This window comes from Propithecus coquereli, unplaced genomic scaffold (genome assembly GCF_000956105.1).
Source record: "Propithecus coquereli isolate 6110/MARCELLA unplaced genomic scaffold, Pcoq_1.0 Scaffold113, whole genome shotgun sequence".
Taxonomy (NCBI): Eukaryota; Metazoa; Chordata; class Mammalia; order Primates; family Indriidae; genus Propithecus; species Propithecus coquereli.
The window spans coordinates 2,902,135-2,914,361 of NW_012135303.1; the positions used below are offsets into that span (position 1 = coordinate 2,902,135).

The 12,227-nt window shown below is 40.9% G+C and overlaps 1 protein-coding gene across 2 annotated transcripts in view; it reads left to right on the forward strand.

The window, feature by feature from the left end:
- The first annotated feature begins 1,367 nt into the window (after positions 1-1,367).
- SUMO1 (small ubiquitin-like modifier 1) overlaps positions 1,368-12,227 on the forward strand; it is a 26,498-nt gene continuing 15,638 nt past the window's right edge. The window contains exon 1 of one of the 2 annotated variants that reach the window (XM_012655380.1): positions 1,368-1,530. In XM_012655380.1, the coding sequence (XP_012510834.1) occupies positions 1,519-1,530 (12 nt within the window). In that variant the 5' untranslated portion in view covers positions 1,368-1,518. The remainder of the gene's footprint in view (positions 1,531-12,227) is intronic. The other variant, XM_012655385.1, reaches the window with a different exon arrangement.

Consider the following 12,227-nt stretch of genomic DNA (forward strand, 5'->3'; position numbering starts at 1 on the left):
CTCAGCCTCCCAAGTAGCTGGGACTACAGGCATGCGCCACCATGTCCGGCTAATTTTTTCTGTATATTTTTAGTTGTCCAATTAATTTCTTTCTATTTTTAGTAGAGACGGGGTCTCGCTCTTGCTCAGGCTGGTTTCGAACTCCTGAGCTCAAACAATCCTCCCGCCTCGGCCTCCCAGAGTGCTAGGATTACAGGCGTGAGCCACCGGGCCGGGTCTGGGTTGTCTTTTTACTGTTGAGTTATAATAGTCCTTTATATATTCTGAATCTTAGGCCCTTATCAGATATACTATTTGCAATTTTTTTTTTGCAACCCCCCCTTATTTGCAAATATTTTCTCCCATTGTTTAGGTCATCTTTTCAACACTAAAGGCAAAAGTTTAAATTTTGATGAAGTCCAATTTATCAGTTTTTCTTGGGTTGCCTGTACTTTTGGTATCATGTGCTTTGCCTGTACTTTAAGAAGCCATCATCTAATCCAAGTCATGAAGATTTTTGTCTGTGTTTCCTCCTAAGGGTTTTATGGCTTTACCTTTGATCCATTTTAAGTTAGTTTTGTAGATGTTGGCAGGTAGGAATCCAAAGTTACTTTTTTATACGTGGATGGATGTCCAGTAGTCCTAGTACCAATTGTTGGAAAGACTGTTCTTTCACCATTGAGTTGTCTTGGCATTTTTGTTGACGTAAATGTGAGGGTTTATTGGTTTATTTCTGGATTCTCAATTCTATTCCATTTGTTTATATCCTTATCCTCAATCCTTATGCTACTAAGGCCATCGTATTTCAAAGAAGAAACCTTGGGTCATTCTCAAAAACTCAAAGTAGCCAATTAAAGAGTTGGAATTAGCTCTTCTCCCCCAACCCTGAATTCAGAACTTTCAGCATTGATCTTTTTCATTAGCAGCCATCAAGATTGTGTCCAGCGGGGTTGTTTTTCTGTTGTTTTTAATCAAGGTCATGTGTTTGGCAGGGGAGCGGCTGGTTAAGCGAAAATGGTAGCTCTAGGGTTAGAATCACTGTCATGCAAATCAACATATTTAGAGAGGGTTGACTAGCAAGGCTGGGAAGAGACAAAAGAAATATCTTGGCTCAGTCGTCAGAAACCCGCAAGGTGTTGGAGAGGGAGGAGTCTAGGTTGTCAGTATGGCTCCAAACCTTGACACAGGGGGCCGGCATCTTTCTCTCCGGGGGATGGGCTCAGGACTGAAGCACAGGGCCTGGTGTTCGGAGGAGCGGACGAGACCTGTACCACTGCGCGACCACCCAGGGGGTCAAGCAGGCTCTAGAGCCCTTCCGCTTGTTGGCGGCTCCCCCACGTGTTTTCCCGCCTCGTCTCTCTTTGCTTCTCCATCCCTCCTCCCTGCGCGTAGCGGAAGTGACGCGAGGCGTAGCGGAAGTCCCTGCAGCCGTGGTGTTGTGCTGTGGGGAAGAGAGACGGATTTGTAAACCCCGGAGCGAGGTTCTGCCTACCCGAGGCCGCTGCTGTGCGGAGACCCCCGGGCGAAGCCACCGTCGCCATGTCTGACCAGGTAGCGGGCTGGGAGCCATCTGACGGCGGCGGCCGGGACTTTGCCCCGCAGATCTGCCTGCCGCTCGGCTGGGGCCGGGGATGGAAGCGCGGGGGAGGGGAGCGCGGAATGGGGGAGGGGGCGGCCGGTGGCGACTGGGCAGGCGAAGGAGGGAAGCGGACTGGGGTCGGAGACGCCCGGGCCTGGCGCGGGGCTGCGGGAGGCGCCTCGCCCCTCTCCGGGCTTGCTCATCACCCCCTGTGCCCCAGTGCCTCTGGCTGCGGCCTCCCTCATGTCGTCCCCCCTTTCTCCCGGGTCGACCAGGTGCGGAGCCCCGTTTCCACTTCCCTGAAAGAGTCCCTGGAGAACCCGTCCGTCTCCCTCCAGAGGACTGATCGCAGAAGCAGGGCCTTAGGCCCCAGTTATGTAACGGGAGAGAATTCCTGACTGGGAGGCTCCGTCGCCCTGAAAAGCGGCTGGACTCCACTTTTTGCTTCTTCGTAGGGGAGGGCGGGGGTGCGATGAGAGAGACGTTGTCCGATGTTGGAAATCTAGAAAGTACTGCGTTCGGTTCAGATTGCAGCTAGGGTAGGGCTGCCGCCGCTCTCTGAGTCTTTTTTTCGTGTGGGGGTGCAGAGCTGTCGCCTCTTTTCTGTACTTTCCCATTTCTTACTCGGGATTGGTTCATCAACTCTCCAGTTGTAAGAGAGCACTCAGAATAAGCAAGAAACAAAGTAGAACAAAACTGCTAGAACAACAAAAAACATTTCATCTGGGCATTAACCTGAAGATGACTGATACTTTTGAGGAAAACGATAGGAAAATTTATGTGTAGAACAGTTGCAGAACATTTGCAGAAAGCTGCCTGTTATGGCAAAGTGCTCCATTGCAATGTGAGTATCAGGAATTTACTTGAGATTTGTACTCGATCAGGAGTGATCGATTTTCCTAAGTTTTTCTTTCTCGTTCTGTTATAGTTAACCACGTTTCTAGCTAGTTTTTAATTCATAAAGTTTTTGTCTGGTCTTCCTTTTGTTTGTTCAGACGACTTTTACTTTTAAAAATATTTTTGGACCTTCTCTTTAGGGGTAGTTATTCAGAAAACTATTTTTCATTCAACTCCAGGATGTATTTGAAGTTTTAAATTTAACACACTTATTCCCTTGGCTTTTAACCTAGTTTTGTACCACTTGGTGAGAGCAAGCGAGGTTTTGTGGATTTGTGCTATTGTACAAAATGTACACTTATATTTTAAAATTTAACCATAATCTAAATTAGTTTTAGATGGATCTACTTATTAATAATCTCGATTAATTCCCAAGTTGGTATGGGAATGGCATTATAACTAGATAGTTGTTTACTTGGTTACTAGGGAGGAAAGGATAGATAAAAATAGTTTCATCAGCCTTTTGTTTTGATGCTCAGAAATGTCTAGGAAGCATTTTGAAATTTACTATAGTATGATGAAAGAGCAATATACAGAAAGAATTATAAAATAAATTGTAGAATTTATTGCTCCAGTTTGAAGTTAGGTCATTTAAGAGATACATGAAAGAATAAAGGACTAGGACACAAACAGATTTTTTTCAGGGGGTCCGTAAGGGCAAACTATTTTCATGTTCATACTAGGACATTATCTTTTCACTCTCAATTCTTTCATGAGTGTTCAGTGGAGTTTTCTAGAAACTAATATGACCTGTGATATCACACCAAATTGAAATGTGGAAGCAGATGTGAAAATCCACCTGTTTTTATTAAGCCCGACATTAAAGAGATTTGCAAAAAATGTAAAACAGTGCCACTTTTCTCATTACTTTTGAAAAATATTTTAATAAAAATATGTATTAGCATATAATGGGTTTATTGGTGCTTTAAAATGAATTAATAAATATTTAAAACATTTCTCAGTTTCAATGTTTAATACTGTAAACATCAATGTATATAACCAACCTAACAAAAGCTTTATGAGGTTATAAATAATTTCTAAGAGTGTAAGAGTCCTGAGACCAAAAAGTTTGAGAACTGTTGCTCAAGGCTAATTGACCAACATCATTATTATTAATAACAATTAGGACCCAGTACAAGTTCTGTGTTGGGTGCTAAAGATTTAAACAGATAGGAAGCTGAATGCTTACTTAGCCTTAAGAGATTTGTGAGAGCACGGAATCCTACATTGCTACTGTGTAATATCAGTATGAGACTGAACTAGTGTCCCCAAAAGACAACCCTAATTTTAACCAAGTTCTTTTAGAATGATGTGTTTTCTGAAGTACCTCTCAGGGTACTGTCTGAGATATTAAAATTGAGGAATAACTTCACCTGTTTAACCAAACAGGTGAACATGGCCAGGTGCAATGGCTTACATCTGTAATCCTAGTACTTTGGGAAGCCAAGGTGGGAGGATCGCTTGAGCCCAGGAATTCAAGACGAGCCTGAGCAACACAATGAGAGTCCCTCTCAACAAAAAATAAAAGAAAAATTAGCTGGTGTGGTGGCGCATGCCTGTAGTCCCAGCTACCCTGGAGGCTGAAGCAGAAGGATCACTTGAGCCCAGGAATTTGATGTTGCAGTGAGCTATGACGCCATTGCACTCTAGCTCTGGCAACTGAGCGAGACTTTGTCTCCAAAAAAAAGGCAGACATTAAGTTCACATAAGACTTCAATTGCTGAGTTTCTCCATTGATTAATGAAAAATGATTATTTTTGGAATTTGAGTGAAATACTTTTTTATAATTTTAAGAACTCCAGGATTATTTAGTGGATTGCGGACTGTTACTAAATAATTGTCTAAAACAGGTTCCTAACCTAAGCTAAGGGCTCAGAATCCACTGAAATTGTTTTGTGTGTTTTATATTCATGTCTATATGTGTATATCTATCTATGTATATGTAAAATTATTATTTTTTTTAGAGAGTAAGGACCCACAGCTCTCATTAAGGGTACACGATCCCTCAGAAAGGTTAAGGAGCATACTTTTTAACCAATAATAGAAATCTGATTGAGTATTCTGCTTTAGCCTAATCTCACCTTGCAGCAAAACAGCACTCACATAGAACCAGAAGCTTAATATCAAAGGGTAGAGGTAATTTGTACAAATATTTTCCTTTCTTCCTTTCTTATGTTTGGGTTTATAGTGTTTCTTTTCTATACTCATCAAAGGCAGCTTGGACCTCAGCTCTTCAGTTCAGGTCTGTTAGTTGTAACAATTGAATGACTGATTTACTCTAATTGAATCTGTCATAACAAGATTCACTCTCTCCACCTCCATCAAAAAAGAGAGATTGATTTCATTTTATCTTTAGTCAAGGATTTGGAAGCATTGGGTAATTCTGATTATCTGTTGCTGCCTAATAAACTCCCTCAAAATTTAGTAGCTTAAAACAACAGCCTTTTATTTGCTCATAAATCTGCAATTTAGGCGGGGCTCTGTGGGTTGGACTCATCTGCTTCTTGGTGTGTGGGCTCTCCACTGAGAAGACTCAAATGGCTGGGGTCTAGAACAACTGGAGGTAGGGAGGAATGGGGCTGGGCTCTTCACGCAGTCTCAGCGCCTCTCTTGAGTGGGTCTCATCATGCGTTCTCAGCATGGAGACCCCAGGCAACAGAGTGAGACTCTGCCTCAAAAAAAAAAAGAATCAAGCTTTATTTATCCTTTTTTCCTATAATGCCCAGCACAGTGACTGGATACTTAGTACAAGGTTTTTTTTTTTTTTTGGAGACAGAGTCTCACTGTGTTGCCTGGGCTAGAGTGCCGTGGCGTCATCTTAGCTCACAGCAACCTCAAACTCCTGGGCTCAAGCGATCCTCCTGCCTCAGCCTCCCGGGTAGCTGGGACTACAGGCATGCGCCACCATGCCCGGCTAGTTTTTTCTATATATTTTTAGTTGTCCAATTAATTTCTTTCTATTTTTAGTAGAGACGGGGTCTCGCTCTTGCTCAGGCTGGTTTCGAACTCCTGAGCTCAAACAATCCGCCTGCCTCGGCCTCCCAGAGAGCTAGGATTACAAGCGTGAGCCACCGCGCCTGGCCACAAGTTTTTTTTTTTTTGAGGGAATGAGTGGTACTATTCATCCATTCAACAAATATTTATTGAATATCAGTATGTTCTCAGCACCATTCTAGGCCCTAGAATTGGAAGGTTGCCTAAAAACATGAAGCAGCAGGTATCTTCCTCCTCCTCTTCAGGTTTTGTTATTGAGGATGGGTTGGTTGCCTGGAATAGTCTTTCTCTTAAGATCTTTTTGCATAACTTTTCTTGATCTTTACTTCTGTTAGCAATAGACCTGGTAATTTTATCTCCAAGATCGAATCATTTACTTCTTTCAGGATATTGGGATTGTTATAGATAATTTTTTATTAGGACATCTTTAGCATTCCATTTTGGAATTTTCTGAAATTATTCTATTTCTTTAAAAAAGGAACGGCGGGGGGGGGGAAGTTCACACAGATACTATTACTGAGCACTTTGGTTTTACAGTTTAAAATTTGGATGCTTTCTGCAACATAGCTATGTTTATTTAAAGATACATTGTATTTGTTATATTTTTGGCTATTCTTTTTGCATTCATTTGCCTTTTCTGAGCTAAAGAGGATCTGATGGAAAAGACCTGAAGGAAGGAAGGGTGGAGTTCTGTTTGCCGGTCTCACTATTCTCAATGTCTAGGGCCAGTTATTTTTAAAGGTTTTACTGAAGATTAATATACCTACAAAAAAGTGCACGAGTAAAAAAGCTTCCTGAATTTTCACAAACACAGCGATGCAACCAGCACCCAGATCAAGATCCACTGTCCTGAGTTTTAACACATAGATTTAGTTTTGTCTGTTTTTATACAATATAATATTTTATAAATGTAATCATACAGTATGTACTTTTCTGGCTGGCTTCTTTTGCTCAGCATTGTTTAGAGATTTGTCCATTATTATGCACAGGTATGTTATTAAATCTCATTGCTGTCTGTATTGCGTTCCATTTTGTGACTGTACCATGATTTACTTAACCGTTCTGCTGTTTTTTTTTTTTTTTGGAGACAGAATCTTGTTCAATAGCCAGGGCTAGAGTGCAGTGGCGTTATTGTAGCTCACTGTAACCTCAAACTCTTGGGCTCAAGTGATCCTCCTGCCTCAGCCTCCTGAGTAGCTGGGACTACAGGCATGTGCCACCATGCCCTCCTAATTTTTCTATTTTTTGTAGAAATGGGGTCTCATTGTTTAGGTTGGTCTCATACTCCTGTGTTCAAAGCGATCCTCCCACCTTGGCCTTCCAAAGTGCTAGGATTATAGGCGTGCATCATCGCACTCGGCCCCATTCTATTTCTGATGTACATTGAGGTCGTTTTCTAGGGCCTGTTTTTAACATGTGCCAAACTAATACCTATTTATAGCACTTTCTGTGTCAGTGAGGATGGCTTTTTGGACCGAATAACAGAAAATCTGATATTGTAGGTTAAAGCAACATGCTGCTAATTTTTCTCATGAAACAAGTATCAAATAGTAGCTCAGGGCTGATAACGCAGCTAGCTCCACAGTGCTTCATATTCCTTTCTTCTTCTCCATCCTTTATGGCAATCTTTTACTCTCATGCTTGTCTCCTCGTGGGCACAAAAAGGCTATTTTGTGTTCCAGGAAGGAGAAAAGGGAGAAGCAAAGGGAATAGTATGTCACTTTATATCTCATTGGCCAGCACTGTGTCACACGGCCATAAAAGAAGCTAGGAAATATGTTTTTTAGCTGGGCAAACTAAGGCTTCCCTTTGTATGGAAGAGGGGAAAATAGATATTGGATAAGTAATTAACAATGTCTGCCATACTTCCAAATCTGTTTGCTGATACTTTTGGATGTAGTCAAGCCATTTTATTCCAGGCTTAGCATGGGTCCATAGTCTAGGCTCAAAGAGTAGGGTTTACACAACCAGTCAGTAAAATGTTGAATTGTAATTTTTAGTTCTTGAAAAGCAGTCCGTGCATATCTAATGTTTAACCACCATTTAGGGCTGAATATAAACATTCAGAAGGCCCAGTGTGTTGACAGCTTTGACTTAAACTTTCAAGTTACAGAGTTAAATCTGGTCAGTTCTATTCCAAATCTCTAGTACTATCTGGTTAAGTTTGAACATAGGCAGATGAAAATGTACATGTATTTTTGTGTTTTTAGAATTGTGGGCCAGGCACAGGGGCTCACGCCTGTAAGCCTAGCACTCTGGGAGGCTGAGGCAGTAGGATTGCTTGAGGCCAGGAGTTTGAGACCAGCCTGAGCTAGAGCAAGACCGACCCTATCTCTGCAAAAAAATTAGAAAAAATTAGCTGGGCTTGGTGGCACGCACCTATAGTCCCAGCTGCTCAGGAGGCTGATGCAGGAGGATTGCTTGAGCCCAGGAGCTCGAGGCTGCAGTGAGCTAGGATGAGGCCACTGCACTCTAGCCCAGGCAACAGAGTGAGAGTCTATCTCAAAAAAGAAAAAAAGAATTGTGATAAATCCATTTCAGTATGAAGGAAATGACTTTAATGTAATTCTGGATTTTTACCTTTTAATGAGGATATATCTTAGAATTATCCTATTTAACCCATGTTGAGCTTTCTTTATTAGGAAATAAAAATGAAATAAATCGATACATACAGAATTTTTTTGAAACTTTGAAGGTATTTTTAATGACTTTTTTATTATAGAAAATTTAAGTGTATTGTATATATAATGAACCCCACTTACCCATCTCTTGGCTTATTTTATCTCCAGCACCCCACTCCATTCCCCCATGTTATTTTGAAGCCAAATTCCAGACATTGTATCATTTCATCTATAAATACTTTAGTATGTATCTTTAAAAGAGAAGGACTTTTTATTTTAACATAACCATGATGCTGTTATCCATCTTAAAAAAGAACAGATTTTTAAATATTACCAGATAAGAGTAAGTGAATTTTTTTTGCTTTTGGGTTTCCCCAGAATCATTCCTTTTTCAGTAAGAATGAACAATCTTTGCCGGGCGCGGTGGCTCACGCCTGTAATCCTAGCACTCTGGGAGGCCGAGGCGGGCGGATCGTTCTGAGCTCAGGAGTTCGAGACCAACCTGAGCAAGAGCGAGACCCCGTCTTTACCAAAAAATGGAAAGAAATTAACTGGACAGCTAAAAATATATGTAGAAAAAATTAGCCGGGCATGGTGGCACGTGCCTGTGGTCCCAGCTACTCGTGAGGCTGAGACAGTAGGATTGCTTGAGCCCAGGAGTTTGAGGTTGCTGTGAGCTAGGCTGACGCCACGGCACTCACTCTAGCCAGGGCAACAGAGTGAGACTCTGTCTCAAAAAAAAAAAAAAAAAGAATGAACAATCTTTGTACAGCTGAGTAAGTAATACGTTGGGGGTAGTTAAGTGTGATGCTCTGTCCCTGTGAGTGAATTGTCAACATATCCATTGCCAGAGTGCTTCTTAGCAAAGGTCTTGTTCTTTTGACTTTGAAATGGCATAATAAAACCCTTCTCATGAATTTTATACATTTGAAAATGAGGATTGTTGTATTTCCAGCATCTTTTCCAGTATAGTTCCTTTTCCATATCCAGCCATCTATTTCCAAGCTGTCCAATCTGTAACTTGGAAAATGGAGTTGATAGTACATGGTGCCTAGTAAATTCCTTTACCACTCCATTTTTCGGAGTTCAGTCTCTGGATGATCCAGACCTGAAAGTTTAGAGGTTTTCAGTTCTCTATTTGATCTTGTACATAAACTTACTTTTCTTTCTATCATTAGTTTCTTCTGCTCCAGGGCTGTGTACCCTTTCCAGCTAGATCAACCAGCCCTCTCTGGGATTCTCTTTTCTTTGATGACCTAGTGTCCTAGACCCAGAGCTGAATGCTTTCACTGTTTGGTAACCAGTGTGCCATACCATTTTGTATTGGCTGCTTTTTTTTTTTTTTTTTACAGGGGAGAGAAGGAAAGATAGCATATAAAAGACAGTGAGATCACTGGAGACAAACTTTGGCCTTTTTTGTCCAGGTTCATCTTGTTTTCCAGAATAGTTTGTCAAAGAAAAAAAAGAGCACATGAAAAACTTGATGACTGCATTAAGCAAGCATGAGGCTATTAAGCAAGTGGTACAGACGATCATTACTATAGGGGTTCAGACTTGGGAAGAGATCACCAAAATGGAGTGTCTAGGGAAAGTGGACACTTACTTTTGGAATTTTCAAATCCAGGTGTTCTCATATTCTTATGAAATTGTAGTGAATTATCTCTTATTCTCAGCTGTCAATATAAAAAACTGAAAAGATCTTTGGAATAGTTCATACAGAAGTATGAAGCATGAATAAGATTTTGTGGTATGATACAGAAAATAGTGCTGTCAGCTTATTAATTCAACAAACATTAATTTATTTAACAAGCATATTGATTCTCTTCAAAGTGTCAGGCTCTGTGCTTAACCAGAAATATAAAGGATAGTAAAGAGTAAGGCATGTCAATAAGGAAATCAGATCTGGTAGGAGAGACATATGCAAACAAGTGGTTATAATGGATAAGTTAGCAGTATGGGAGCATTGAAGAGAGTGATCAGGGAAATCTTATTGTAGGAATTAATGTCTGAGTGGTCTTGAAAGGGGAGTAGGGTGGAAAAGGGCATTCTAAGCAGAGGGGATCAGCATGTGCAGAGATAGTTGAGGTAAGGGTAGAGGGTGCCATGTTCAAGGAATTGTATAATAGTTCATTATGGCTGGCGGATAGGATATTTGCTAATAGAGGTAGGAGAATAAGGTTGAATTTCCAGACAGGGACCAGCAAATGAAGGACCATTATATGTCAGCTAAGTTTGAATTTAACCCTGAAGATTATGATCAGATAGGATTGCATTTTAGAGAGATGGCTCTGGTGGCAGTTTGGAGAAATAATTGAAGGGAGCAAGACTGGGGGTGTCACTTATGCTATTGCAGTAATGTTAGTGAGCAAACATGAGTGCCTGATCTAAGGTGGTGGAATGGAAAGAATGTGATGGGCTTGAGAGCCAGTAAGAAATAGAATTGTCAGAATGATTAATGATTAAGTATGAAGTTTAAGAGAGGAGGAGGAGCCAAAGATGACCCCCAAATTTGTGTTGTTGGCAGCTGAGTGTATGGTAACCATTTATTGTTATTGGGAATCCATGAGGAATTGTAATTTGTTTTGATTTTGGTTTTTAGAAAGGAGTTAACACAGAAGGTAGAGATAAGGCATTTGGTTTTGGACACTTTCACACTGAGGTACCCAAGGGACAGCCAGGTGGAGATATTCACACACTTGGATAAATGTGAAACTCAGTAAAGTCATCAGGTTGGAGGGTATGATTGAGTCATTAGTATCTGAGGAGTAGTTGGAATCATGAGTCACCCAGGGAAACAAAAAAGTAGAGGATCGAAGACATGGAATTCAAAGGAAGACCAGCATTTAAGGAAATGGCAGAGATGAAGAGAATGAAATCTTGGAAGCCAAAGGTAGAGAGTTTTCAAGGTATAATAGAACTCATCAGTGTCTGTTGTTTTAGAGAGTTAAAGATGAGATTGGAAGTGTTCATTGGTTTTAGCAATAGGAGTCCAACTGGTAACCATTGGTGAGGGCAGTGTCAAGGTGCAATGGTGGGGCATAAAACAGATTACAGTAGGTTGAAAGTGAGAGTGAGGATATTAAGTGCTGGGTACTCTTGTAAGAAGTTTGACTTCGAAGAGGACAACTGTTAGAGAAGTAAGGTCAAAGGGGGAGGGTATTTTTAAGTTGAAAATAAATGCCATAAAAGATATGAGTAAATAGGAGCATTAAAGGAAGATGTTAATCTCATTTGGAAGGTTGGGAGAGTGCTATGGTTCCTAGAAGAGTGTTTTATTAATACAGTACTGGACTTCAGTTGATCTGTGACATAGATATCCTTGAAATGATTTCAAGAGAGGTGGAGACAGGATATATATTAATATATATTCCAGATAAAGGAAACTGGAGCCACAAAAGGCTGAAGGTGGGAAGAATGCTGATGGATGTATTTAAGGAACAGCAAATAGTCCAATTTAACAGAATCCTTGGCTTTGTTAATTGGTGCGAGAAAATGAGAACTGAGCTTGGTTATGGCAGAACTGAATGCCATGCTGTAGAGTTTGGTTCTAGGCCTTAAGTGGTGAAGCTGTTAATATATATGCTGTTTGATCTGAGTAGTTACAGGATCAGAGAAGCTAGGCTGTAGAAGGAGAGTTCTGAAGCACTGTGGATGATGGATAGGAGGACGGGGAAGAATTCTTTTGTCCTGAGTGGCCTCTGTAGCTACCCTAATCTAGAAAACACAGCAACAAAATCACTCCTGTGGTGCTGCTATAGTGCTGGTGGGGGGGGAGGGGCGGGATGTCCTTCTTTGTGCTAACTTAAATAGAGCTTCTTAACACCACCTCTCCTTTCAGTTACAGAGGACTCAGGGATTGGTTGCTTTTTATCTCACTTCACTGTATGGAATAAGGTGTCATTGCCTTCTAGATACTTAAAGAAGCAGCAGCTGTTTACTATAAATGTAAATTCATAGAAATGTGGTGAGACTATATTTGAAGATAGTCTTCTAGTTTTCAGGTGAAATACTGTCTTACTAAAGAAGGTTAATTTTGCCTGCTGTCGTAATATTCAGTAGTCAGCAAATGTTGAAAGCACTGCAGAATGAAACACAGGCAAGGATTCATTCTAATGAAGTCAATTCTATTATCTAAGCATTTCCTTAGATCCTAGCCT